We start from the raw sequence: 25993 nt of genomic DNA on the forward strand, positions 1-25993 counted from the left end.
CTTGCAGATATTGACGAGTGTCTGGGCCCGAGCCCGCCAGACTGCGGACCCCAAGCAAACTGCACTAATATGTCTGGGAATTACTCCTGCAGCTGCACCAATGGCTACGAGCCCAGCACTGGGAAAGCCAAGTTCACCCACGCGAGTGAGAACAGCTGCCAGGGTGAGCTCTCCTCTGGTCCCCCACCTGCTGAGATCCCCCCTTCCACAGACAAATGATTCTTACAGGCCTGGTGCTGCTCCCGCAGAGCACGGGGACAGGCTCACCCCTGTGCCCGGCGCTTGGATGGTGGATAAACAGACCCACACAGCAAACTCCTTGTGCTCCAGTGATGTGCTGGGGAGAGGGGAGGGGACCCTCGCTGGCCCCAGCACGCAGCATCTGAGCTGCTAGTGTCCCCCTGAGCTGGGAAGGGGCCTCGTGACTGGGCCATGGAAATAGCACCGTGCGCTCTGCCCCCTATGGGCCCTGGGGAGGAGAGAATAGCCACAGCACAGTGTGCCCCAGCCACGCCCCCGATCCTCCGCCCTGGGTCCTGGGGGGCAGGGAATAGCTGCAGTGCTGGGCACCTGCCTCGGCCCCTACCTCAGTGGCTAGGAGCAGGGTGGGTGCAGGACCCCTACAGCATCTCCACAGCAGCTGGGGTGGCCCCTTTTGCAGGGTGGGGGATTCTCCAGTCGCCGTTCCCTGCCAGAGCAGCCTAGTGCCGCCTGAGTGTAGCTGAGAACCAGGCCTGTGATTGTTAAGCTGCTGGGGGCCCGGTCGCCTGGGTCTCATCACCCAGCTCAGTGCAGGTGGGTGATACAGGAACATCTCCCTAGCAGGACTGTACAAAACATCCCCTTTTGTCTTGCAGATATTAACGAGTGTCAGGGCCCGAGCCCGGCAGACTGCGGACCCCACACAAACTGCACCAACGTGCCTGGGAGTTACTACTGCACCTGCATCGATGGCTATGAGCCCAGCTCTGGGAAAGCGAAGTTCATGCACGCGAGTGAGAACAGCTGCCAGGGTGAGCTCTCCCCTGGCCCCACCTGCTGAGACCCCCCCTCGCACACACAAATGCTCGTTCCAGGTCTGGTGCTGCACCGGGACTTTTTCTGGCTTTCACAGTGGACTGAGGTTGTCAGCGATGCTGTGATGAGACATGATCCTCACCTGCTTCCGCAGACCCCCGACAGCAGCTCCACACCAGCTGGGGTGGCCCCTTTTGCAGGGTGGGGGATTCTCCAGTGGCCGTTCCCCTGCCAGAGCAGCTTCCTGAGTGTAGCTGAGAACCAGGCCTGTGATTGTTAAGCTGCTGGGGGCCCGGTCACCTGGGTCCCATCACCCAGCTCAGTGCAGGTGGGTGATACAGGAACGTCTCCCTAGCAGCACTGTACAGAACATCCCCTCTTGTCTTGCAGATATTAACGAGTGTCAGGGCCCGAGCCCGGCAGACTGTGGACCCCACGCAAACTGCACCAACGTGCCTGGGAATTACTCCTGCACCTGCATCGATGGCTATGAGCCCAGCTCTGGGAAAGACAAGTTCACACACGCGAGTGAGAACAGCTGCCAGGGTGAGCTCTCCCCTGGCACCACCTGCTGAGACCTCCCCTCGCACACACAAATGCTCGTTCCAGGTCTGGTGCTGCACCGGGACTTTTTCTGGCTTTGGTAGTGGCCTGAGGGCGTCAGCGAGGCTGTGATGAGACATGATCCTCACCTGTTCCCACTGACCCCCTACAGCAGCCCCACAGTAGCTGGGGTGGCCCCTTTTGTAGGGTAAAGGATTCTCAAGGGGCCGTTCTGCTGCCAGAGCAGCCTAGTGCTGCTTGAGTGCAGCTGAGAACCAGGCCTGTGATATTAACGAGTGTCAGGTCCCGAGCCCGGCAGAGTGTGGACCCCACGCAAACTGCACCAACGTGCCTGGGAGTTACTCCTGCACCTGCATCGATGGCTATGAGCCCAGCTCTGGGAAAGTGAAGTTCATGCACGCGAGTGAGAACAGCTGCCAGGGTGAGCTTTCCCCTGGCTCCCACCTGCTGAGACCCTCTCCCCCCCCCACACACAACTGCTCCTTCCAGGTGTGGTGCTGCACTGGGACTTTTTTTGTCTTTGGCAGTGGCCCGAGGCTGTGATGAGACGTGATCCTCACCTGCTCCCGCAGACCCCCTGCAGCAGCCCCACAGCAGATGGGTGGCCCCTTTTGTGGGTAAAAGATTCTCAAGGGGCCGTTCTGCTGCCAGAGCAGCCTAGCGCTGAGAGTCAGGCCTGTGATTGTTAAGATCCCAGGGGCCTGGTCGCTTGGGTCCCGTCACCCAGCTCAGTGCAGGTGGGTGATACAGGAACATCTCCCTAGCAGGACTGTACAGAAGATCCCCTCTTGTCTTGCACATATTGACGAGTGTCTGGTCCCGAGCCCGCCAGACTGTGGACCCCACGCAAACTGCACCAATATTTCTGGGAATTACTGTTGCAGCTGCACCAATGGCTACGAGCCCAGCACTGGGAAATCCAAGTTCACCCACGCGAGTGAGAACAGCTGCCAGGGTGAGCTCTCCCCTGGCCCCCACCAGCTGAGTTCCCCCCTTCCACAGAGAAATGTTCCTTCCAGGCCTGGTGCTGCTCCCACAGAGCACGGGGACAGGCTCACCCCTGTGCCCGGCACTTGGATGGGGAATAAACAGACCCACGGAGCAAACTCCTTGTGCTGCAGAGATGTGCTGGGGAGAGGGGAGGGGACCCTCGCTGGCCCCAGCACGCAGCATCTGGGCTGCTAGTGTCCCCCTGAACCTGGGAAAGGGCCTCGTGTCTGGGCCATGGAAATAGCACCGTGAGCTCTGCCCCCTACAGGCCCTGGGGAGGAGAGAATAGCCACAGCACAGTGTGCTCCAGCCCCACCCCCGATCCTCCTCCATGGGTCCTGGGTAGCAGGGAATAGCTGCAGTGCTTGGCAACTCATGGCTCATTCAGCCATTGCCGTCTGCACTGGTATTGCAGCACTGGGCATCACCTGATCTGCTTGATAACTTTAGGAAGCAGCAGGCGCGTGTCCTGGCAGGGCTGCTTTTCCCTTCCCAGCTGGAGCGGCTCATTCCGGACAATAGCCACTTGCTCCTGTTTGCTGACCGAGTAACCGAACTCCTGGCTGTAACCAGCCCCGTCACCCCAGTGCCCAAGATGCAGCTCCTAGATCAGCCTGACCTAGCGCTTTCTCTCTCCTTGCAAACATTGACGAGTGCCAGCGAAACGCCACAATCTTTGAGCCCCACGGGAACTGCATCAACATGCCAGGGAGCTACATGTGTAAATGCAGTTGGGGATTTGGAAAGAGTCAAAAGGATACGTGTAAGATCTGCACAGGTACAACAGGAGCTGGAAACAATTGTGGCACAGGCATGCTGCTTCTGGCTTTTCTGCAGTGTTGCTAACGCGTGGCCTTGCCTTAAAGCCCCACCTCCTGGAGTCACGTGATTCTGCTTTTGGCTAAAATCAAAATTAGGCCCAGGTCCACATGGCGGAGGAAAAACTGCAAAATGTTACGCTGGGGTGACCAAGAGCTCCCAAACCAGAGTCATCCAAAACGAAGCCAAAATGGATTTTAAAAAAATCTTGCAGTTTTTAAACCGATCTCGTGACTTTTTTGCAGCCTGACTCATGGTTTGGGGCTTTTATTGACTGCTTGGCATTGGCAATGCTGTTAATGCATCATCACTGAACTGACCTAGGATCTCTGACACTAACCCGCATGCCTGGATGGGGAAACTAACCAGGTTGCCCTGAGGTCTCGCTCTTTCTCTGCGCCCCACCCGGGCAAAGTGTCTGTTCTGACTCCCAGCCTGTCTTACAAATTGGAAACCGAGCCCCGGGGTTGAAGGTCGCCATGTCTCTTGTCATGCTGCGTAATTCCACCGAGGCACGAGAGTAGGGGAGGTTGTTAGAAGCTGCAACATCCCCCCAAACCTGCAATCAGAGCCCAAGATGCTCTTTCGTAGCACAGCACTGAAGTGGGGGAAGGTCAGATCTTTGCAAAGCAAACTGGGCTGAGAAGGAGCCGAGGACTCTGTTGGACAAAAGGCTCACAGGTTTCTGGAACCCATTAACCGAACCCTCAGCAGCTGCTAAGGCTGGGGAAGGAGCTGACATCCCAAAGGAACCAGCTTGGGTCATCAGCAGGAATCAAACCCAGGATCTGTCTACTGAAAGGACACATCTCAGCTGCTGGAGCTAAGGGAGTAACTCCATTAGCCAGTCATTGTAGCAGGCTGTTATCTACTTATGGGAACCAGCCACTAGAGCAGGACAAACTTGCTCTCTCCTTGTTCTGAGGCACAGCATCATCATCAAGAGGTCGGCACATACAGGTCCCCTCACAGGCATGGCGTAGGCTCGTTGCCTTCCAAGAGGTTTAACAATGGAGCAAAAGTTAAGTTTTCTGCCAAAGGAACAAGGGATTTTTTCCAGCCCTGATGCACTCCCGGCCGTGAGCCAGGAGACACAAAGCTCCTCTCAGTGAGGGGGAGCAGAGGGTAAAATCTGCATGGTGAGGCAGGGGAGATACATTCTTGGCCTTCTCTGGAGGAAATAAGCTGAAAGGGACAGGTCTAGTGGATACGCTATGAGAACTGGGTTCTAGTCCCAGCTCTGTTCTTGCTGAGTGTCCTTGGGCAATTCCCTGCCTCAGTTTTCTCTCCCACCTCTTGTCTATTTAGTCTAGAGGCTCTTTATGGCCGTGTGGGTGCAGTGCTCTGGGTGCTGCTTTTATGCAAATAACGACCGAGGGGAAGGGGCGTAGCGGGAAATAGCAAAACGCTGCCACGGGAAAGAGAGAGAAGAGGAGTCTGAGAAAGAGCTGCTGGAGCACGGCCCAAGGGAAGGATCCGTGAGCGCTCTGGACTCTCCCCACTGATTGACTTGTTTGCTGATGTCCAGGTGAAGGGGATTTTAGCCACAAGGATTTCTGTGAGAAGCAGAAGCGTTATGGATAAATATCGGGGAGAGTTTAGCTTTCTTCAGGGGCCCTGCCCCTACTTCCTCAGGAAGGATCGCCACCAATTAGCAGGGAAGAAAGCAGAATTGAATGGGGGAGGAGTTAGATGGAGCAGACAGACTGACAGACAGACTAAGCCCCCTAAGCCCCCTAAAATTGGGGGCTCCATGTCATTCACCCCAATGTGCTCCCAGCCATGCTGTGTGTGACACCCTCCCCCCCGCTTTCCCCTCTCAGACATCGACGAGTGCAACAAGACCACAGATATCTGTGGGCCCAAGACCATGTGCATCAACACCAATGGGAGCTACCGGTGTGAGTGCCTGGCTGGCTACATCCCCTCCAATGGGAACACGACGGTGTGCAAAGGTGGGTCCTGCAGCTGGGAACATGGAGGAGGCACCTGGGGGGCTGAGCAGCGTCTGGGGCTATACAGGCAGAGGTCTTGCCTAAGGGGGCAGGGAGCTGGGAATGGGTCTGGGGCTCTCACCTTCCCCCAGCCCAGTCTGTCCGTCCACTGGGGTGTTTCCAGTTATGTCAGAGCCACAGGCACCAGCATGCCCAGGTCTGGCTTGGGGAGCGGGTTAGGGGCCACATCAGGGCCAGGCTGGAATGAGACTGATCCGTGCCGGAGCCAGGCCGGGGAGTGGGTGAGCAGGGCCCCCAGGGGCGGAGCGTCTCTTCCCTAGGGCTGCCAACTGTCTAATCACACAAACCAAAACACCCTTCTCCCTCCCTTTCTCCAAGGCCCCGCCCTGCCCACTGCATCCCTCTCCCTCCCTTTCGCCCACTCTTACTCACTTTCACAGTATGGGGCAGGGGTTTGGGGTGTGGGAGGGGGTGCGGGCTCTGGGCTGAGCCTGGGGAAGGGGGCTGGGGTGCAGGTGGGTTTGTGGGGGGAGGGTTGTGGGGTGCAGGCTCTGGGAGGGAGTTTCGGTAAGGGAGAGAGCTCAGGGCTGGGGTAGCAGGTTGGAGTGTGGTAAGGGGTGTGGGATCTGGGAGGCGGCTCACGGCTAGGGCAGAGGATTGGGGTTGCGGGAGGGGGTAAAGGTTGTGGGCTCCAGCCGGGTGGCGCTTAGCTCGGTGGGTCCCGGTCGACAGCAAAACAGGCCTAGGCAGGCTCTCTTCCTACCCTGGCCCTGCACTGCTCCCGGAAGTAGCTGGCAGGTCCTTGTGGCTCATGGGGGGTGGGTCAGGAGTCTCCGCGCACTGCCTCCACCTGCAGGCACCGCCTCCGCAGCTCCCATTGGCCACAGTTCCAGAGTATCTCCAGATTTACCCCAGTGTGAGAGCAGAATCTGGACCCACCGGGAGGAGGCCTAGGCTGTGGGGGGCCCTTGTGAGTGAACTTAAGCCATCAAAAAAAGTTTTCTCTCAAGTGGGATCCCCTGCTGGCTATCAGATGTGCTGGGCGTTCCCAGCCCCCAGTGATTTCAGTGCCCAGAACCCGTGACTATGAGGCCAGGCCCGTTAGGCTCTGGTGGCTCCCTTCTCCTCCCATGTGAACTCAGAGCAGGCCCAGCCTCTGCTGGCAGGGAGCAGAGAGGGCGCTGGCCAAGCCCTCTGGGTGGGAATCTCAGTGTCACCAACCCCAGGAGCGCAGAGATCAGGAGTCAGACCCCCAAAATCAGTAGATTGGCCTCAAAATTGTGGGATTTTTTTCCTCTCATCGTGTCGGGTCTGTATTTTGACTTATGAAGCCACCCTCCCGTGTGCTGGTGGCCATTCCCGCACTGCCCGCTCTTCCCTGGGTAGGTTACAGTGGTTCTGTCCACACAGCAGGAGATCTCTGGTTCCTGACGGCACAGAGCCTCCAGCTTCTCCACCAATCCCCCCACATTATGGTTAATTCATTCTGTGCCCCTCACCCAGCCCAGCAATTAGTTCTGCTCCCTGCAGCCTGCACATGTGCCTCTGCACCCCCCGGGCACCTCAGCTCCTTCTGCAGCCTCAGGGGTTCTTCACCCCTGTCCAGGCCTGCTGCTTCAGGTATGGAGCTGGGGGGACAGAGAGAGCCCAGTGCAACAACAACGACGGGAGTTACCAGTCTGCCTGCCCAGCCGGCCAAATCCCGTCCACTGGGAGCTGGGTCCAGAACCAAACCACAGGAGCAGCAGGGACAGGAAAAGTGGACTGTAAATGGAGGGGGGAGAGAGAGAGAGTGAGACGGGGAGGAAGGGAGGGAGATGGGAGTTTTGTAGCAGCCGCATGTTAAACTATTGGCAGGGCAGGACTGGCATGTGGACAGAGAGCGGCCATCGGGGCTGGGAAGAGAAGGGGATTTTCCCCTAGGCAGGAGTGAGTTAATATGAAAATCTGATGTGAAAACTCTAATGACTGCTCCTCTCTTCCCATCGCTCCAAGTCCCCAGCATTAACTCCAGTGTTCAGTTCGTGGCCATCAAAGAGACGTTCAGGAATTTCTCTCTGCAGGTACGTTTGACCCCATTGTTCATTTGTTGGGGATTTTGCTCTGTGTGTTTTACCACCAATATGGAAATTCCCAGACAAAAACCTTTGCTGTTGCTATTACGGTGACCCATGTAAACCCCAATCCAAGATCAGAGCAATACTGTGTTTGTTCCTTTCATCCCTGGGACTCGATCCTCCTCATCCTTCTAGGCTAGTCCCATCTACATGCGATCAGCTATTCAAGTCCTTCTCCATTCCAGTTTGTCTTGAAGCAGTTCCTCAGAAACTCCACAGCTCATCACATCCTTTTGTATGACAGCCTGAGCCCCCCATCTAGTCTGGAGTCTCCCAATCCTCTTATCTTCTGCATCTAAGTTTAGCACCTTGTTTCCTGTTTGTTCTTCTGACCTTCTTGTCACAGGCCCACACCATCTGAGCGTGGATCCCTCAGCATCTCTATCATTGGTCCTATTTTCACTTGCCCTAATTCCCTCATGTCAAACATGGCCCGTCCTTGTAACTCCAAGCATCCATTTTAACATTTTCACTTCCTCTGTCTTCATGAATAGCTCCTGGCTCTTCCTCAGTCCCCTGATTTTGGAACCATACAAAAGTGCAGGCCTGATGACCATCTTCTAGATCTTACTTTTCTATTTGACAGATGTTCTCCTTTCTCAGAGAACCCCCTCACTTCTCTCCCTTTACTCCATGACTTTCCCAGTCTGCTTATACGTTTTTTGTTGAGTTCATCGTTTTCCTGTGATATCATAGTATTATAGGAATAGAAGGGACCTTGAGAGGCCATCTAGTCCAGTTCCCTGCAGTGATGGCAGGAATAAGTATTATCTAGACCATCCCTGACAGGTGTTTGTCCAACCTGCTCTTAAAAATCTCCAGTGATGGAGATTCCACAATCTCCCTAGGCAATTTATTCTAGTTCTTAATTATCCTGACAAGAAACTTTTTCTAGTGTCCAGTTTAAACTGTCCTTGCTGCAATTTAAGCCCATTGCTTCTTGTCCTATCGTCAGAGGTTAAGGAGAACAATTCTTCTCCCTCCTCCTTGTAACAACCCTTCATCTATTTGAAAACTGTTATCATGTCCCTTCTCAATCTTCTTTTTTCCAGACTAAACAAATGCAGTTTTTTCAATCTTCCCTCATAGGTCGTGTTTTCTAGACCATTGATCACTTTTCTCACTCTTCTCTGGACTTTCTGCAACTTGTCCACGTCCTTCATGAAATGTGGCACCAGAACTGGACACAATACTCCAGTTGAGGCCTAATAGAATTTCATCCTATTTTCTTCAGATCATTTCTCCACTTTGTCCAGATCATTTTGAATTTTAATCCTATTCTCCAAAGCACTTACAACCCCTCCCAGATTGGTATCATCCACAAACTTTATAAGTGTTCTCTGTGTGCCATTCTCTAAATCATTGATGAAGATACTGAACAGAGCCAGACCCAGAACTGATCCTTGCAGAAGCCCACTGGATACGCCCTTCCAGCTTGACTGTGAACCACTGATAACTACTCTCTGGGAACGGTTTTCCCACTAGTTATTCACCCACCTTAGAGTGGCTCCATATAGGTTGTATTTCCCTTGTTTGTTTATGCGATTACGTGAGACAGTGTCAAAAACCTTACTAAGGTCAATATATACCATGTCTACTACTTCCCAGCTATCCACGAGGCTTTTTACCCTACGAAAGAAAGCTGTTGATTTGATGGGATTTGTTCTTGACAAATCCATGCTGACTGTTATTTATCACCTTGTCAAGTATCACAGGGGTAGCGGTGTTAGTGTGGATCTGTAAAAAGCAACAAAGGGTCCTGTGGCACCTTACAGACATATTGGAACATAAGCTTTCGTGGGTGAATACTCACTTCGTCAGGTGCATGTGTCATATTGACCTTAGAAAGGCTTTTGACACTGTTTCACATAACCTCATAAACAAACTTATCAACTTATTATATTCTAGGGGGTTTCAAATTGATATTGAACCTTCTAAAACTTCTGTAGCTTTGCTAGTGGCTGGTCCGCAGACTTACACACCCATTGTCTTCCTGCAGGAGAGCACTGAATCTACAGACCATGTACTGTGATTTCTTCTGCTGATTTTCATGCTGTTTCTTTCAATATGCACCTGCATGTCTCTCTGCATCTTCCTTCACTTCCTCTTTTCTCTCCCCCACAAGCACTACATCAGCTACAAAACTCACGTGCCAAGGGGCCACTCTCTGGCTGCTTTCTGTCAATGCATCCAGCACCCATGTGAACAAAAAGGGGCTTTGTCCCAAGCCTTGATGTATTCCAGCTGTTACTAGAAACTGTTCCCTTTCTCCACATGAACCTCTCGCTGTGGCAACAGCACCATCGTACATGTCTTGGACACGTCTGGTATAAAAGCTTTATTCACTCAATGAGGGGTGTCAGGATCAGGCCCTGCATAAGGCAAACACCAATGTTGGTCGCCCTTCAGCGCCTGCAGAACTCACCCTCTGCCCGGGTCTCTCTGCAGGGAAAGCGGAGCGGTGAAAGCAGCATTTTTTCCTCTTTCTTTAATTCGACCTTCGACATTTTGATGTCCATGTTTGGAGACGGGAATGTGACGTTATCACTGGAGGTGAGAGGCTCCGCCCCTTGAATGTGCCCTGCAGACTAGTGCCCCTGTGTGTGCCCCAGAGCCCTGTGTGCTGCTGTGCCAGGTTAGGAGTCTCACTGGGGGAAAGGAGACATGTAGATACTCCTCAGAAAAGATCTGTGCCCTCCTCTGCTGTGGGGAGGGTGGGTGCACCCTCAAGTGGTGTTTGTGTCTGTGTGCACATGTGCTCTAGTGGTGTGAGTGCATGTTGGTGTTTGTCCACCCACATGCCCCCTCTAGTGTTCAGAACTGTTGTTGTTCATCACAGGTGCTATACCAGGGGTCGGCAACCTTTCAGAAGCGGTGTGCCAACTCTTCATTTATTCACTCTAATTTAAAGTTTCACGTGCCAGTAACACATTTTAATGTTTTTTAGAAGGTCTCGTTCTATAAATCTATAATATATAACTAAACTATTGCTGTATGTAAAGTAAATAAGGTTTTTAAAATGTTTAAGAAGCTTATTTAAAATTAAATTAAAATGCAGAGCCGCCTGGACCGGTGGCCTGGACCAGAGCGATGTGAGTGCCACTAAAAATCAGCTCATGTGCCGCCTTCAGCACGCATGCCATAGGTTGCCTGCCCCTGTGCTATACTGTTAACAGTTAATGGGGATTCTCCTTCAGCTCATCTGTCAGTGAGATGCCAGACATTTCTGAGCAGCTGCCAGATGCAGCATAGAGACAGCCTAGGAAGCCGTGGGCTTGTGACAATGTTGTTCCCTGGCATCTGTAATGGAGGGATGGGGGAGCAGGAGCGAAGAACGAATGACAAAGGGTTCTAGCCCCAGTTAGCTTCAGGTCCCAGCGGGGGCCCTGAGCCAGCCTCAGGGACCCCCTTTGTAACGGGCTTCCCCGCTGAGAGCATTGCAACCCCCTGAACTGGGAGAGGCTGGGATGCCCGATGTCCCCTGGGAACTCACGGGACGTGGCCCCTGAACCCCCGAACTCCTCACTCCCAGGGTCTTTCCTTTCCTGTCCCCAGAACGCGACTCTCCCTTTCAACTCGGTCCTGAACAGCACCTCCCGCTTGGACGGTGGAGGCAAGGGCGAGGTTGTGTCGGCTGTAACGTTCGTCCTGCAGACAATGGAACTGTCCACGCTGGCCATTGCGCTCCAGTCTCCGGAGAGGACAACACAGGACGTGACCACAGAGTCTCTGGGTGAGGGGGGATGTGTGGCTCTCAGCGCCACCTACTGGCTGCCGTGAGATACGAGGTTACACACTGTGCCCCAAATCCACTGGAAGTTAGAGCCTTTATACCATTGTGATGTGAGCCTGTGTTCAGTACTGACACAGAACAGCACGGCCCCTGCACCAGGAAAGATAACCCAGCCCCGCCAGTGCCCCCAGAAGCAATGTCTGAGAAGAGTTTAAATGTAATATTTGGAATTCCATCTCTAGGGGCTGCCACACTGAGCCAGGCGCCTCCCCCCACCCCCACTACTCCCCCTTCGGGGGATGCAGCATCCCCAGGGAGACAGAGCCAGAATGGGGGGAGGGGATATGGGGGGTGGTCATTGCAACTTGGAGGGGGGCTCCAAATTTCCCCCTCCCGCAGTGCGGAAGAGCCCTGAAGCCCTCTGGCTCCAAGCGGAGTGGGAGGGGGGTGGATCTGGCCCAGAATGGACAGATTCCCAGGGAAGTGGTTTCACAGCGAGGGGCTCTGTCATTCCTCACCCCCACCCCCCGCAGCTATCCAGACGCGGCTCGTCACAGGGAACTGCAGCCAGCACAGCGAGGTCTTCACGCTGAGAGCTCACGAGGAGACGATGGACGTGCACTGTGATACAATCACCGGGGCAGCCACACAAGGTACCATTCTGGGGATGGAGACACCCAGGGCCCAAACCATGGCACAGAGTGGTTCCCGGGCACCGAACCCCAGTCTGGGTTCCCCCCTTCCTCCCTCCCTCCCCATGGATCCCCAGGCCGGGCCCTGGCCTCTGTCTCTAGCCCTGGAGTGCTCCTTGCTGGCTGAGCATGTGGTTCTCAGGCTGTGGCCATGGAGCTGACACCTTCGTTCCTGCCTGTCCCACAGCTTGAGCCCCCAGCAGTGGGAGTTGGGGGCACAGAGGGGAGGCGGCTCATGAGAGGGTCTCTGGTATGAAGTGGGCCCAGAGACTGGAAAGGGCAGAGACGCCCTAGTCTAGCTAGACCCCCAAATGGAGATGTGGGGGACCAGGTAACGTGGACCTTTAGCTGTCAGATTCAGGGCCCCAAATCCTCCAGCACCAGGGGACGCTCATCCCTGGCCAGCCCCTCTCCTGGTCTCGCTGAGAAAAACTGAATCTTCATCTCTGCATCCTGCAGCTGGACGTTACCAGCCAGACGTGTTCCTGGGGGCTCCGAGGGAGGAGGTATCATGGTCCAGTGGCTAAACCTTAAGAGTTGTGGCTCCATTCCCAGATCTGCCACAGACTCACTGTGACCCCTGGGCACCCGGCCGGCTCGTTCTTTGCCATAGTGTCCCAATCTCCCTAACGAGGGATCATGTCCTCTCCCAACAGGTGTGGGGGCTGCTGCTTTTATTTCCTACTCCACCCTGGACTCCATCATCAGTGCGAGACGTCTCAGCGAGGGAAATCTACTGGTTGGTGGGAAGCTGGAGAAGAGTCACATCAACTCCAGGGTGGTGAGTGGGGCCGTCGGAGACGGGAGCCCCGTTCATCTCTCCAGCCCCGCAAACTTCACCCTGCGACATAAACAGGTGCGTGGAGGGAGATCCCCTTTTGTTTGCTCTGTATCTGGACTATCAGAGTTGCATATAGAAGGCACCATCTCCTGCCAGGCATTTGGACTGTGCTGCCTTTCTGGCTCCTGATGGTCCTGAGAAGAGGAGGCCTCCTCATTCCTGACGCCTTGGGGCTGTGTTACTAGAGGAGGTTACCGGGGGGGTCGCACCACGACACAGGGCTCTGCAAAGTGCTCTAGGGAAACAGCTCCGCCTAGCTCACCCCTGAGCCGGAATAACTGGAAAGCCGCTTTCTGTAGATAGTGGGGTTCAGGGAATCAGCATGAAACATAAGATCGGCCATACTGGGTCAGACCAAAGGTCAATCACGCCCAGAATCCTGTCCTCTGACAGTGGCCAATGGCAGCTGCACCAAAGGGAATGAACAGACAGGTTATCATCAAGTGATCCATGCCCTGTCACCCAATCCCAGCTTCTTGCAAAAAGAGGCTAGGGACACCATTCCTGCCCATCCTGGCTAATAGCCATTGATGGGCCTATCTACCTTCCTTTTGAACCCTGATATAGTCTTGACCTTTGCAACACCCTCTGGCAAGGAGTTCCAGAGGTTAACAGTGTGTTGCATGAACAAATACTTTCTTGTGTTTGTTTTAAACCTTCTACCTATTAATTTCATTTGGTGGCTCCTTGTTCTTGTATTATGAGAAGGAGTAAATAACACTTCCTTGTTTACTTTTACTATACCACTCATGATTTTATAGACCTCTATCATATCCCTCCTTAGTTGCCTCTTTTCCAAGCTGAAAAGTCCCAGTCTTATTAATCTCTCCTCATACGGAAGCCATTCTATATCCTTAATCATTTTTGTTGCCCTTTTCTGAACCTTTTCCAATTACAATATATCTATTTCGAGATGGGGTGACCATATCTGCATTCAGTGTTCAGGATGTGGGTGTACCATGGATTTATACAGAGGCAATATGATATTTTCTATCAATCCCTTTCTTGATGATTCCCAACATTCTGTTTGCTTTTTTGACTGCCACTGCACATTGAGTGGATGATTTCGGAGAACTATTCACATTGACTCCAAGATCTCTTTCTTGAGTGGTAACAGCTAATTTAGACCCCATCATTTTGTATGTATAGTTAGGATTATGTTTTCCAATGTGCATTACTTTGCATTTATCAACATTGAATTTCATCTGCCATTTTGTTGCCCAGTCGCTCAGTTTTGTGAGATCTTTTTGTAGCTCTTCGCAGTCTGCCTGGGACTTAACTATCTTGAGCAGTTTTGTATCATCTGCAAATTTTGCCACCTCACTGTTTACCCCTTTTTCCAGATCATTTTTATGAATATGTTAAATAGGACTGGGCCCAGTACAGATCCCTCAGGGACACCACTATTTACCTCTCTCCATTCTGAAAACTGACCGTTTATACCTACCCTTTGTTGTCTATCATTTAAACAGTTACCAATCCATGAGAGGACCTTCCCTTTTCTCCCATGACTGCTTATTTTGCTTAAGAGCTTTTGGTGAGGGACCTTATCAAAGGCTTTCTGAAAATCTACATACACTATATCCGCTGGATCTCCTTTGTCTGTATGCTTGTTGACCCCCCTCAAAGAATTCTAGTAGATTGGTGAAGCATGATTTCCCTTTACAAAAACCATGTTGACTATTTCCCAACAAATTATGTTCATCTACGTGTCTGACAATTTTGTTCTTTGTGATAGTTTCAACCAATTTTCCCAGCACTGAAGTGAAGCTTACTGGCCCGTAGTTGCCAGGGTCACCTCTGGAGCCATTTTTAAAAATTGGCATCACATTAGCTAACCTCCAGTCATTTGGTACAGAAACTGATTTAATTGATAGGTTACAGATGACAGTTAATAGTCCTGCAATTTCACATTCAAGGTCCTTTAGAACTCTTGGGTGAAGACCATCAGGTCCTGGAGACTTATTACTGTTTAGTTTATCGATTTGTTCCAAAACCTCCTCTAATGACACCTCAATTTGGCACAGCTCCGCAGATCTTTCACCCAAAAAGAATGGCTCAGGTTTGGGAATCTCCCTCACATCCTCAACAGTGAAAACTGATTCAAAGAATTCATTTAGTTTCTCCGCAATGGCCTTATCATCTTTGAGCGCTCCTTTAGCATCTCGATCGTCCCGTAGCTCCACTGGCTATTTAGCAGGATTTCTGCTTCTGATGTATTTAAAACATTTTTTGCTCTTACTTTTGGAGTCTTGGGCCTGCTGTTCTTCAAATTCTTTTTTGGTCTTTCTAATTATATTTTTACTCTTCATTTGACAGAGTTTATGCTCTTTTCTATTTAAAGGATGCCTTTTTGCCTCTCACTGCTTATTTTACTTTGTTGTTTAACCACGGTGGCTCTTTTTTGGTTCTCTTACTATGTTTTTTAAATTGGGACATACATTTCAGTTGAGCATCTATTATGGTGTCTTTAAAACGTTTCCACAAAACTTGCAGGGTTTTTACTTTTGGTACTGTACCTTTTAATTTCTGTTTCACTAACCTCTTCATTTTTGTGTAGTTCCCCCTTTCTGAAATTAAATGCTACGGTGTTCGGCCGCTGTGGAGTTTTCCCCAATACAGGGATGCTAAATTTTATTATATTATGGTCACTATTACCAAGTTTTCCAGTGATATTCACCTCTTGGACCTGATCCTGTGTTCCACTTAGGACTAAATTAAGAATTGCCTCTCGTCTTGTGGGTTCCAGGACCAGCTGCTCCAAGAAGCAGTCATTTGAGGTGTCAAGAAACTTTATCTCAGCATCCCTTCCTGAGGTGATATGTATCCAGTCAATATGGGGATATGGTAATGAAACACGTTGTTACGGTAATGAAGTGGTTAGGGCGCATATGGGTATGTGTGCACACAGCACTGCCCTCTGCGGGATGCAGTCAGAACTGCTCAGCCATGTGCCACATTCCTTATAGTGCTAACTGCTAGGAAGGATTTATTTCCCTTTTGCTCCGATAGCAGGGCCTGGACTTTTGCAGCAGCAGGATCTGTGTTCTCTCTTCGCTGTCACCGGGATGGCCCCAGTGGGCACTGGGGGCTGCGTGGGGAGAGCCGTGGAGCTGTAGGTGGCCTCGAGTTTGCTATAGACATGTGATAACAGAAATGACGTTCTGTGGTCCCGTGAGGATGAGGATGATTCTGTTGTGTTTCCAGGCCAAAAAAGAGGAGGAAGAGGCTCTCTGCGTCTACTGGAAAGTGGTGGCCGAGAGCGGCAGCTGGTCTCCAGACGGCTGCACTGCCGTGCACACGAACAGCACTCACACCACCTGCAGCTGTGACCATCTCTCCAGCTTCGCCGTCCTAACGGCTCCCACCGCAGTGACGGTATCTCACCGTGAGACTCGGGTCACAGGGCAGGACCCTGAGCTCCGCACCCAGCCATGGGCAAAGCTCTCCCTGGAGCGACTGGAGGCTTTGCTGGGGAAAAGGCTGAGTCGGAGCCAAGGGGGCTGGGCTGGGGTCACTGGTGATTCTCCCTTTGCTGTGTTACAGGAGAGCTACCCACTGACCATCATCACCTACGTGGGACTGACCCTCTCCCTGCTGTGCCTCTTCCTGGCCATCCTCACCTTCCTCCTGTGCCGCTCCATCCGCAACGTCAGCACCTCCCTCCACCTGCAGCTCTGCCTCTGCCTCTTCCTGGCCGACCTGCTCTTCCTCACCACGGTGACCCGCCCCGGCAGTCAGGTACGGCCTGATTCTCCCCTGCTCTGTTCCTCCACTCGCAGCAGGGCTGGGGTGTGGGGCTTTGAACCCCTTTGTGCTCCCTGGATTCTGGGCTGTGCAGGACATGGGGGGATTCCCGGGGGGTGGGGGGATGTTTCCACCCCGTTAGGCCCCTTCACACTGGGCACAGTGCTCTGAGTGTCCCCAACCCCTGGAGTTCAGCCAGTTCTATCCCTATGTCACAGTCTCCCTGTGCCTCGATTCCTCTCCTACGTGACTTGCCCAAGGTCACCCAGTGACTCTGTGGCAGGGCTGGGCACAGAACCTGGATCCCCTGAGCCCTGCTCCCCTGCTCTAACCACTAATATCTGCTCCCTTCCTGCATCAGCAATGTGCACCTGCAGGACCCTGCATAGACTGAGGAACCTGCCGTCCCTGGGTCACAGAGCGCTATAACTGGAGAACTGTGCTAGCAAGAATCCCAGTGTGACCCCGCCCCTGGCTGGTCTCCCCCATACTCAGCATTTCCCTTCCCCACCGCAGTGCCCCTGGGCGCTCTGTCTCCCCCAGGTGGTGTGTGCTGTCATTGCTGGCCTCCTACACTACCTCTTCCTGGCCTGCTTCAGCTGGATGTTCCTGGAGGGGCTGCATCTCTTCCTCACCATCAGGAACCTGCAGGTCGTGAATTACACCAGCGCCGGCCGGTTCAAGAAGAGATTCATGTACCTGTTCGGCTATGGATTCCCAGCCCTGGTGGTGGCTATTTCTGCAGCGGTGTATCCTGATGGCTACAGAACGTCCAAACAGTACGTGCAGCGCCCATCCCGAAGGGGAGCTGGGATGTGGCATCCATGTGCTTGTGCGGCTCACCCCAGGTCTGACTTGAACCCAGATTTCCCGGCTCACCCTGCCTGGGAGCTGAATGTCCCCCTGGGACCATTCCCATCCCCAGGGACACGAAGCTGCCCCAAGCGCTGCAGTTGAGTTGCCCCCTGTCAGACATCTACACTCCTCACCCCACTGATGATGCGGAAGAACAAGCCAGAAAGATCCCAGCTTGACTCCCAGCTCCCAGGCTGGGTTTGTGGGGCTGGTGGGTAGGAAACAAATGCACCTTCTTCCTGTGTGCAAACCCCTGAGCATCCCCTCTCTAAAGTGAGCGACGCCACTAAAACAGGGCGTGGCGTGTTCTAGACACCCCAGGCGACATCCTCAGCTGGTGTAAATCAGGGCAGCTCCACTTCCTTCAGTGCAGCTAGGCCAATGTCCCTCCGCTGCATGTCTGGCCCTCCATCAATACTGCGCCCATCCACCAGAAAGGGTCATTTGAGGAGGTGGAAGAGGAAGTGGTGGCTGAAAGCAGGAGATGCTGAGGTACATGGGAAGGGCTGTTTGCCTGGTGCCCGCAAGAGAATCGGCCATGTCACAGGCAGGCTGAGATCCATCTTGCTTTTGAGACCCAGCTGCCCTGTGACACCCCTTCTCTGCCCCCAGGACTGAAAACGGGCAGTAATCCCATGAAAGTCACCTTCTTCTTCCCCCGTCCCTGTAGCTGCTGGCTCAGCCTGGACAGAGGATTTCATTGGAGCTTCCTGGGACCAGTCTGTGCCATAATCCTGGTGGGTACCTCACAGAACCACAGGGCCCCATTCTCCTCGCACCTCTGCGACCCCATTGATTTCAGTGAAGCAGGGAGGGGAACGTGGCCCATAAAACACAAGGAAAGACCCAGTTAGGTCCCACCTGGCTCATCTGCTGTGGTCAGTCACGGCATGAGTCCCTGTGCTGTGTCCCCAGGCCTGCAGCCGTTACTCGGGCCCAGCTCCCAGGGACGTCAGCAGGAGTTTTGCCAAGTGAAGACAGAAGAGTTTGGTCTAGTCGAGTTAATGACCCAAGGAATGAGGAAGGGAGAGGGCTGCACTCTGCAGTGGTTTTTGTAGCGGGGGAAACAAATGTCCCTACATATTCCCCTGGGGAAGTTGGGGAGGGAGGGCGGGGGGGATTTGTTACAGCCTGGAAGTGGCAGACAGTATTCTAGAGGCAGGATCTGGAATCTCTGAGCCAGATTCTGCTCTCAGTTATACCAGTGTAAACCCAAAATAACTCCTGACTCCACTGGAGAGGCTCCATATTGAACTCTGAGCAGCATCTGGCCTCTGTGATCCCATTGATCCAGATCAGCCCTGGCTGTGCTGTCAGCTCCATGCATGGGGAGGGACCAAGAGCTGCCAGGGGATATTACAATAGAGGGGATGATTCCCACTGGAAATGAGCAGTCCCTGGTTCTGGAGTGTTCGGCTCGGTCCCCTGGGATTGTTCTCTGCCTCAGCAGGAGTCACTAGCCCCGGATGGGATGTTTTACAGGAAATATTTCCCACTCTTCCCATAGATAAATATAACGTTCTTTGCCCTGACCCTGTGGATCCTGAGAAACAAACTCTCCTCCCTCAATGCAGATGTGTCCACTGTCAAAGACCACAGGTGAGAAGGCAACAAAACAATCCTGGAGGGTCAGATGCCTTGGTTTGGAAGGTCCTTGGCACGAGAAGGGGGTGAGGGATTGCAGGAGGGGAACAGCATATCTAGGATCCATAGGAATGAATTCCCAGTTTGTTTGCATTGAGAGTAACCCTGTCCCACATAGGAAAGCCAGGGCAGGTAGCTCCACCCCACTCTGCTCAGATCCTCCTGACCCAATTGCTCTCCATAGGGTTATTGTAACGGGATCTCTCCACTGCCTTTATCCAGGTTACTGACCTTTAAAGCCATCGCCCAGCTCTTCATTCTGGGCTGCACATGGAGCCTTGGTCTCCTCCAAGTTGGCCCAGCAGCCACGGTCATGGCGTATTTATTCACCATCGTCAACAGCCTGCAGGGAGCCTTCATGTTCCTGGTGCACTGTCTCCTCAATCGCCAGGTAACGCCCACGGCCCGTCAGCGCCCACCCAGCACCTTCACCGGCCTCGCGGTGGCCATGTCTGATCTTCTCAGCGCTAGTTACATAGTGCAGTGACCATGTCCCTCACTCTCCAGGTGAGACAGGAATACAGGAGATGGCTCAAGGGATTCCGAACATTCACCATGAAATCTCAGACATACGATCTGTCCATGTCTGCTGTCCCCACCACCAGCACCAAGACGGTAAGAGGTCCTCTGCTCTGCTCCAATACCAGCCTGTGACACAGTCATCTCTAGCTGGGTCTCATCACTGCTGGAAAGGTGCAAAGCAGTTCCCTGTGCTGAGTTCCTAGACAGAGTAGGGTGCCAGCTGGGAAAGTGATTACAAGTGTCAGTGAGAGTCGGTCACTATCGAGGGGTATCCTAGATGTCTGAGGCACCAGAACAGAATGTCTTGTCCTGGCACCTCCGCGTTCCCTTCCCTTGGCTCTCCTGAGAGCTCCAGGGGTCACTCACTGTGGACTAGGCCGGCATCGGCTCTTGCAGTGTCATGATTTGAATATATCATATTGTTCCCTAGGATTGTCAGTGCAGACGGATTATCCCCGATGAGCACTCAGCACCGTGAAGAATTGCCCTTGGCTCCATTATCCCTGTGGGTCAGGATCCAGGGGCTCTGTGCGTCACCTCCCAGATTCAACACACTGGTTTGCACATTACACTCTTAGTGGCTTTGGAACCTATTGTCATTTTTGTGCTTTTCTTGCCAGGACTAACCTTTCTCTCAGGTGGAGGCGGCAGCAACCCAGTCCGGGTTCAATACCTAGGGGGTTCCAATACAAAACAGAACCAGCTGGAGCTCTCACCCAGTAATCTGGGAAAACTTCACACCACCCCAGGTGCCTCCGAGAGGCAATACGTCCCCTCTCAGAAGCACTGAGTCTCTGTATAACAAAGAGAACTTTTAATAAAAAGGAGAAAGGAATCTGGCATTAATCTGAGAAACCTCCCAGCACTATTTGAAAGCTTGTGACCATGAGTAAGGCTAAGATATTTTTAGTAAAAATCTCCGACAAGTCGCGGGAAATAAACAAAAATTCACGATTGCCTGTGACCCGTCCTGACTTTCAGTAAAAAGATACTGACAAAACAGGGAGGCGGGTTCAGCTCAGAGCCACTGCTGCTGGCGCTCCGAGGTCCCCCACCACCATGGCAGTGAGTGGGAGCTTCGAGGGGCTCCATGCCACCTGTGAGAAGTGGAAGCTCTATGGTCCCCCACTTCCCATGGGGGATGGGATGCTGTGGGGTACCCTCACCCCCCATGGCAGCTGAGAGCTCCCCGGAGTCCCCCCTCTTCCTGGCATGGCTGGGCAACTGCAGAGGGTCCTCCGTCAACCACCGTGGGGCAGTCGGGGATGCTTGGTGATGGAGACAGCCTTCTCCCTGCCGCCGCTGCACCCTACGTGGCCCCTTTCCAAGGTGTCAAGAAGATCAGCACCGCGGCTGAGCCCGTGGGAGAAGACAGGCCCCGGCAGTGGAGCCTTGCCAGGTAGGGCCCAGCGCAGGCATCTGGGAGCTCCCTGCCCCCCTTGTCAATTCTGGGGTGGGGATTATTGGGGGGAAGAGCTAATTGGAGGGGAAAGGCCTCCTGTCTGTGACATAATCATAGCCTTAGCCATGAACAAAATCCTACCCCAGAATATACTGGGCAGTGTCCTTTGCCTCAGTTTCTCCCCTTGCTGTGTGAAAGTCCAACAAATTCTCCTTTAACCTGCCTTTGCCTTTTCCCTCCCCTGCACCCCACTCACAGTTGCTGCCCTTGGTCGGCAAAGGCCCAGAGTTCATAGCGTTCATGTGAATTAAACTCCTGCTGGAGGGATGGGAGGTGGGGAGATGCCGTCGAGAAATGCCTCGGCTGCTGCTGCCACCACCACGTAGACAACTGAGGTCTGGTCTGAACTACAGACCTATATCGGTGTAACTGTCACTCAGGGGGGTGAAAAATCCACACACACCCGCCCCCTGTGTGACATAGTTATACCAACCTGACCCCCTGTGTAGACACCGCTGTGACATTCTATACTGTACGTGCCCGGGAGGGCTGGACAGAGTGCTGAGTAGGGAGAGCTCAAGGAAAGCTTTGTGGGGCTGCAAGAGGGCAGGTGACAGGACGATGGGGGCAGTCTATGGAGACATACATGCAGCTGGGTAGATGGCGGTTGTAGAGGGGTTCAGATCTGGAAGATGGGTCGGGCCCTCCATGCTTCCCTGGGACACACGGTTGTCCCAGTTTTCCTCTGCTGTTCCACTGGGAGCCCTGAGATTCGCAGGAAAGTGGACGGGGGGGAACCAATTCTGAGACCGCCCCTTCTGCAAAGCTGGGAGGGGACCAGGATGACGTCACTGCTGAAGCAACAAGCCGGCCTGTGCCCTGTGCGATGTAATTATATCCACCTGACCTTCTGTGTAGACACCGCTGTGTGGGCAGGAGAGCTTCTCCCATCGACTCAGCTACCGCCTCTCGGGGAGGTGGATTAACTACATTGATGGGAGAAGCTCTCTCCCATCAGCTTAGAGCATCTCCATTAAAGTGCCACAGAGGCACAGTTCCCTCGGTGCAGCTGTACGGGTGCAGCATGTTAAGTATAGACGTGCCCTGAGTCTCAGCGGCTAGACCTGGTTCTCAGTGATTTCAGCTCCAGCGATCACTGAACACACCAAACACTCTCCAGTGTCTGATCAGCTCTGTCTTTACACAGTGGGGAGGGAGATGGTCAAATCGCCTCTAGGACTCTTTAGGCAGAGCCCACGCCCCCGGATACAGACACCTGTCCCCACCCTCTTTCTCTCTCACTCTCAGGGGATTTGGCGTCCCTACGCCCCTGCTTAGCGAGTGAGCGTCAATCAGGGCAGGTGAAGCACAGTTCTGCTGCCCTTTCCTCACACAATCAGGGTGACAACCTGCCATTCCCCTGCACTCCCTACTAAAGTGATTTGTAACCCAACACCTGCCAAAAGGGTCACTTTGGCAAAGCAGTTCCCTCTGCTGAGTTCCTAGGCACAGTAGGGTGCTTAGGCAAACACAGTCTGCTCCTGGAGTCTGTTCCCCCAGCTCATCACTCCACGTCAGAGGGGAGCTCAGTCCGACCCCACTTACACAACAATGAAGAATGTGGAGGGAAAGCGGAGCCTTGTGTGTCTGAAACACCTCCCTGCTCCCGCCCAGCTCCAGACACTGCAGCCTTCGCATGGGAGAGGAAGCTGCTGGTTCATTACAAACAGCTGATTGCTGCTCCTCAAGGTGGGGGAAGGGAGCAGGCTCTGTCTTTCCTGGGCATGGGAAGTCCTGTCAGAACCATCCCCAGCAGCTGGAATATTCCACAGAAAAATCAGGCGTAACCCCATTGAATTCAGTAGAGTTACTCCTGCCCTGCACCCGGGTAACTGAGAGCAGTAGCTGGCCCACCTCAGCCCCACACTGGTGTCCCACAGCTCTGACTCGTCTCCCAAAGCCCTGGGAAGTGGCCAGTCTCCAATCTTAAGGGTGGATTCTCAGGGGAAGGAATAACTGACGTCCCAGTCAGGAACCCAGAGGGAGATCGTCCCTAGGACATTACAAGGCCTGGAGGTTGAGGAGATACAAAGAGCCTTTCACCTCCAGAGCAGCAGTTGACCCCTTGTTGAGGAGAGGGGCCAGACCAGCCTGTGTTGGACCAGCACCCTAGGACTACCTACCTCTTCTGTAGCTCATTTCCTCAGAAGATCTCAATGTCCTTTACAAAGGAGGCCATTATCCGTATCCCCATGTTACATAAAGTTCCTGGGAAGCAAGTGGCAAGTTTTGAAATTGAAGGGTCGGGAAGCACAGTCCCTGGGGATTGTTAGATAGTGTTGGCAGACTCTCCACACCCGAGTCTGGTGACATGGTGCTGAGCTGCATCCACATTACAAAACGTTTGAGCTCTGACTTGCATTTCAGTGGGACTTCGGCTCCAACCCACCACCTCGCAGGCTCTGCATACCTCATTAAAACTAACTTCTGTATGGACAGAAGTGGGGCTTGGTCTTAAACCTGAGTCAGAGCCCCAGCTTAGTATGCACTGTAGACATACACCTCCCACCCCCTCGCTTCTCTCCGCCCAATGAGCACCCTGTATAATCTATTGCAACTTAATTGTTTTGCAGGGTCTCTGAGCCTAATAAGCAAATTGACACCAGCTGTGTGTGTAATAAACCCTGCTGCTTGACTCTACACAGTGTCCATTGCTGTTCCTTCAACGACAGGGCATGGATCACTTCATGGTTACCTGTTCTGTTCATCCCCTCTGGGGCACCTGGCATTGGCCAGTGTCGGAAGACAGGAAACTGGGCTAGATGGACCTTTTGTCTGACCCAGAATGGTTGGTTTTATGTTGTTTGTTCTTATGTTCTCTGCAGGTTAATGATTAGCATTGTGCTCAGACTGTAAATGGGCGCTGGTGGTGAACCATCCCGTCCTTCATTCCCACGTGACAAACCAAAGTGAGATAAATATCTCTCCCCCCATTCCAGTACCCGGTGTAAGTGGATTGCCCTATACTCTGTCTGGCATCTCAGGAGTATTGTACCACTATCTTCTTACAGATCCCCATACGCCCTCTCTTGCCCTATCTGCCTAGCCCACAACAGTGGCAAACCAGTATGAACTAAACCAGTTGTGCACCCCACCCCGTGGAGAACCTTTGTAAATATCCAGATTAATTTTTCAATATGTAAAAATATTGTTCTTATAAATATGTCCTTGTTTGTATTTGTATGTATTCCAAATAAATAGAGGCCTACCTTTGTGCCAGGGCTGATTCCATCACAGTGGCTAAAAATGTTAAAAAAAATTTATTCCCCGGTTTGATCTACCCTTCTCTATCAACAGTAACCAAGGCACCCATTTCACAGACCGGATCATGCAACAGGTGTGCAAGGCCCTTAACGTCACCCAACACCAGGCACTAATAAAATGTGTCAGGTCTCTTTATACACAGGTAAAAAAGGCACTACTCAAGGATCCTAAGCAACCCTGCCATTCGCTGGAACCAGAAGACTGGGTCTACATAAAGGTCCATCAGCGAAAGACCACCCTGGCCCTGCTCTGGAAAGGCCCATAGCAAGTCCTGTTAACTACCAACACAGCTGTAATGTGCCAAAAACTAACTGCCTGGACCCATGCTTCACACTGCTAAAAGGTTCCTCTGCCACGAGATGTCTCTCCAGTTAATAAGCAGGCTATCGCTCCTTTTGGTGCAGCTGTTCCTTCTGGACAGCAGAAGAAAAGGACAAGGTGAAGCACTAGTAACTTCTCCCTTGTCTGCTAACAGAACTACTATGCATTTAAATTTTACTAAAAGACCCAAATCATTACAGGGCGATGTGCTAGTAACCTCTCCCCCGTATAATGCTAAACCATGACTGTTCCAAAAAAGAAGAAGGAACACTCGCACTGTTAAACCCCCCAAGGTCCATTAATTCCTGACAACAAAGGAGATTAAAAATTGGCCCTCTAAAAACTATAAATTCACACTACCCTTATCCAGCTTCCAAATCACCTCTGCACAGGTGGGAAAGGCCTTAGGAGCTGGAAAGCCCTAGGCTGGTAACTCCCAGGCTACAGGGGCTAGTTCTAGGTCTCCAAGGTAGTGGGCTTGCAGGGGGGCAGCCAGAGGGTGGGTAAAGGCAGCCTGTCCAAACCTCTTGTTGCCTGTGATAATTGGCTGATACACTGCAGTCTGCCCCAGGGTGTGGGGACTAAACAGAGACTGGCAGTAGCCATGACTGAGGTGATCTGGGGATAGAGGGTGGGGAAAGCCAGTAAGACTGTGGGGTACTGCAGGAGGTGGAACCCTGGGATAAGGGCACCGGGATCCTGGGAGGGACACAGGGGCCAATGACAAGCGGATCACTGGCCTGCAGAGGGTGCTCCTGGGTCAAAGAGCTAATTCCTGAGGATGACCAGCAGGAGGTGCTGCAGGGGTGAGTCCATGCTGTGGTATGTCATGATGATGTCTGCTGGAAAGGTATGGAACAAGGAACTACTGTAGCAGAATACCTGCTTTTCCAAGCAAATAATAACTGTATATGTTAAGGGCACCACTTAAAAAAATACACTTCAACCTCACCTGTGCTGCAGGCGGTAATATTATTTATTGGCCTGCAAATAAAATTTTACAATCAGCAGTTAAGTTCTAATTCCTTTTAATTGAACAGCCTTGGTACCTAATCGGTTCCAAAATTTGCTTTTACACCTACTAAAGGTCCAAAAAATTTCTAAATTACAAAAACAAATCATATGTGCCAAAATATATACCATATTAAAAAGCATGCTTTCCACATGGCCTATAAACTGTCTACTTTATGTACTAAGTATAATGTATTGTGTTTATTAACTAAAGCGATATAACAACCCTATCGTATTATTAAAATGAAAATGTTCATGCTTTTATTATTATGGTTTGGCCTAGAATTATGTTGTTGTTTGTAAAGAACATAATAATCCTAGCATTTTCCATGTTCATACTAACCAGGCCAGTTCAGGGAAGTAGTTAATAACTGTTGACAATAACCTTTGGGCAAAAAAGAGAAGGAAAAAAGGAAGGAAATTAACAGGCTTATAAGTA

At 52.4% G+C, this 25993-nt stretch overlaps 1 protein-coding gene across 5 annotated transcripts; it reads left to right on the plus strand.

The window, feature by feature from the left end:
* The first annotated feature begins 64 nt into the window (after window positions 1-64).
* Window positions 65-20330, plus strand: LOC123351403 (adhesion G protein-coupled receptor E3-like). Of its 5 annotated transcripts, none has more exons than XM_044990717.1 (16): window positions 65-163; window positions 1408-1563; window positions 5214-5345; window positions 7341-7408; window positions 9911-10015; window positions 11018-11195; window positions 11729-11848; window positions 12544-12743; window positions 15936-16106; window positions 16275-16469; window positions 16992-17254; window positions 18001-18067; window positions 18838-18929; window positions 19197-19365; window positions 19482-19589; window positions 19927-20330. In XM_044990717.1, exons 1-16 carry the CDS (start codon window positions 70-72, stop codon window positions 19972-19974), a joined length of 2166 nt encoding a protein of 721 aa, XP_044846652.1. In that variant the 5' UTR covers window positions 65-69; the 3' UTR covers window positions 19975-20330. The 5 variants fall into 5 exon arrangements, with proteins under 5 accessions (XP_044846652.1, XP_044846654.1, XP_044846653.1 ...); XM_044990719.1 differs by having other exon boundaries at window positions 20117-20330; XM_044990718.1 differs by having other exon boundaries at window positions 17019-17254.
* The last annotated feature ends 5663 nt before the right edge of the window (window positions 20331-25993 follow it).

This window comes from Mauremys mutica, chromosome 17, assembly GCF_020497125.1.
Source record: "Mauremys mutica isolate MM-2020 ecotype Southern chromosome 17, ASM2049712v1, whole genome shotgun sequence".
NCBI lineage: Eukaryota > Metazoa > Chordata > Testudines > Geoemydidae > Mauremys > Mauremys mutica.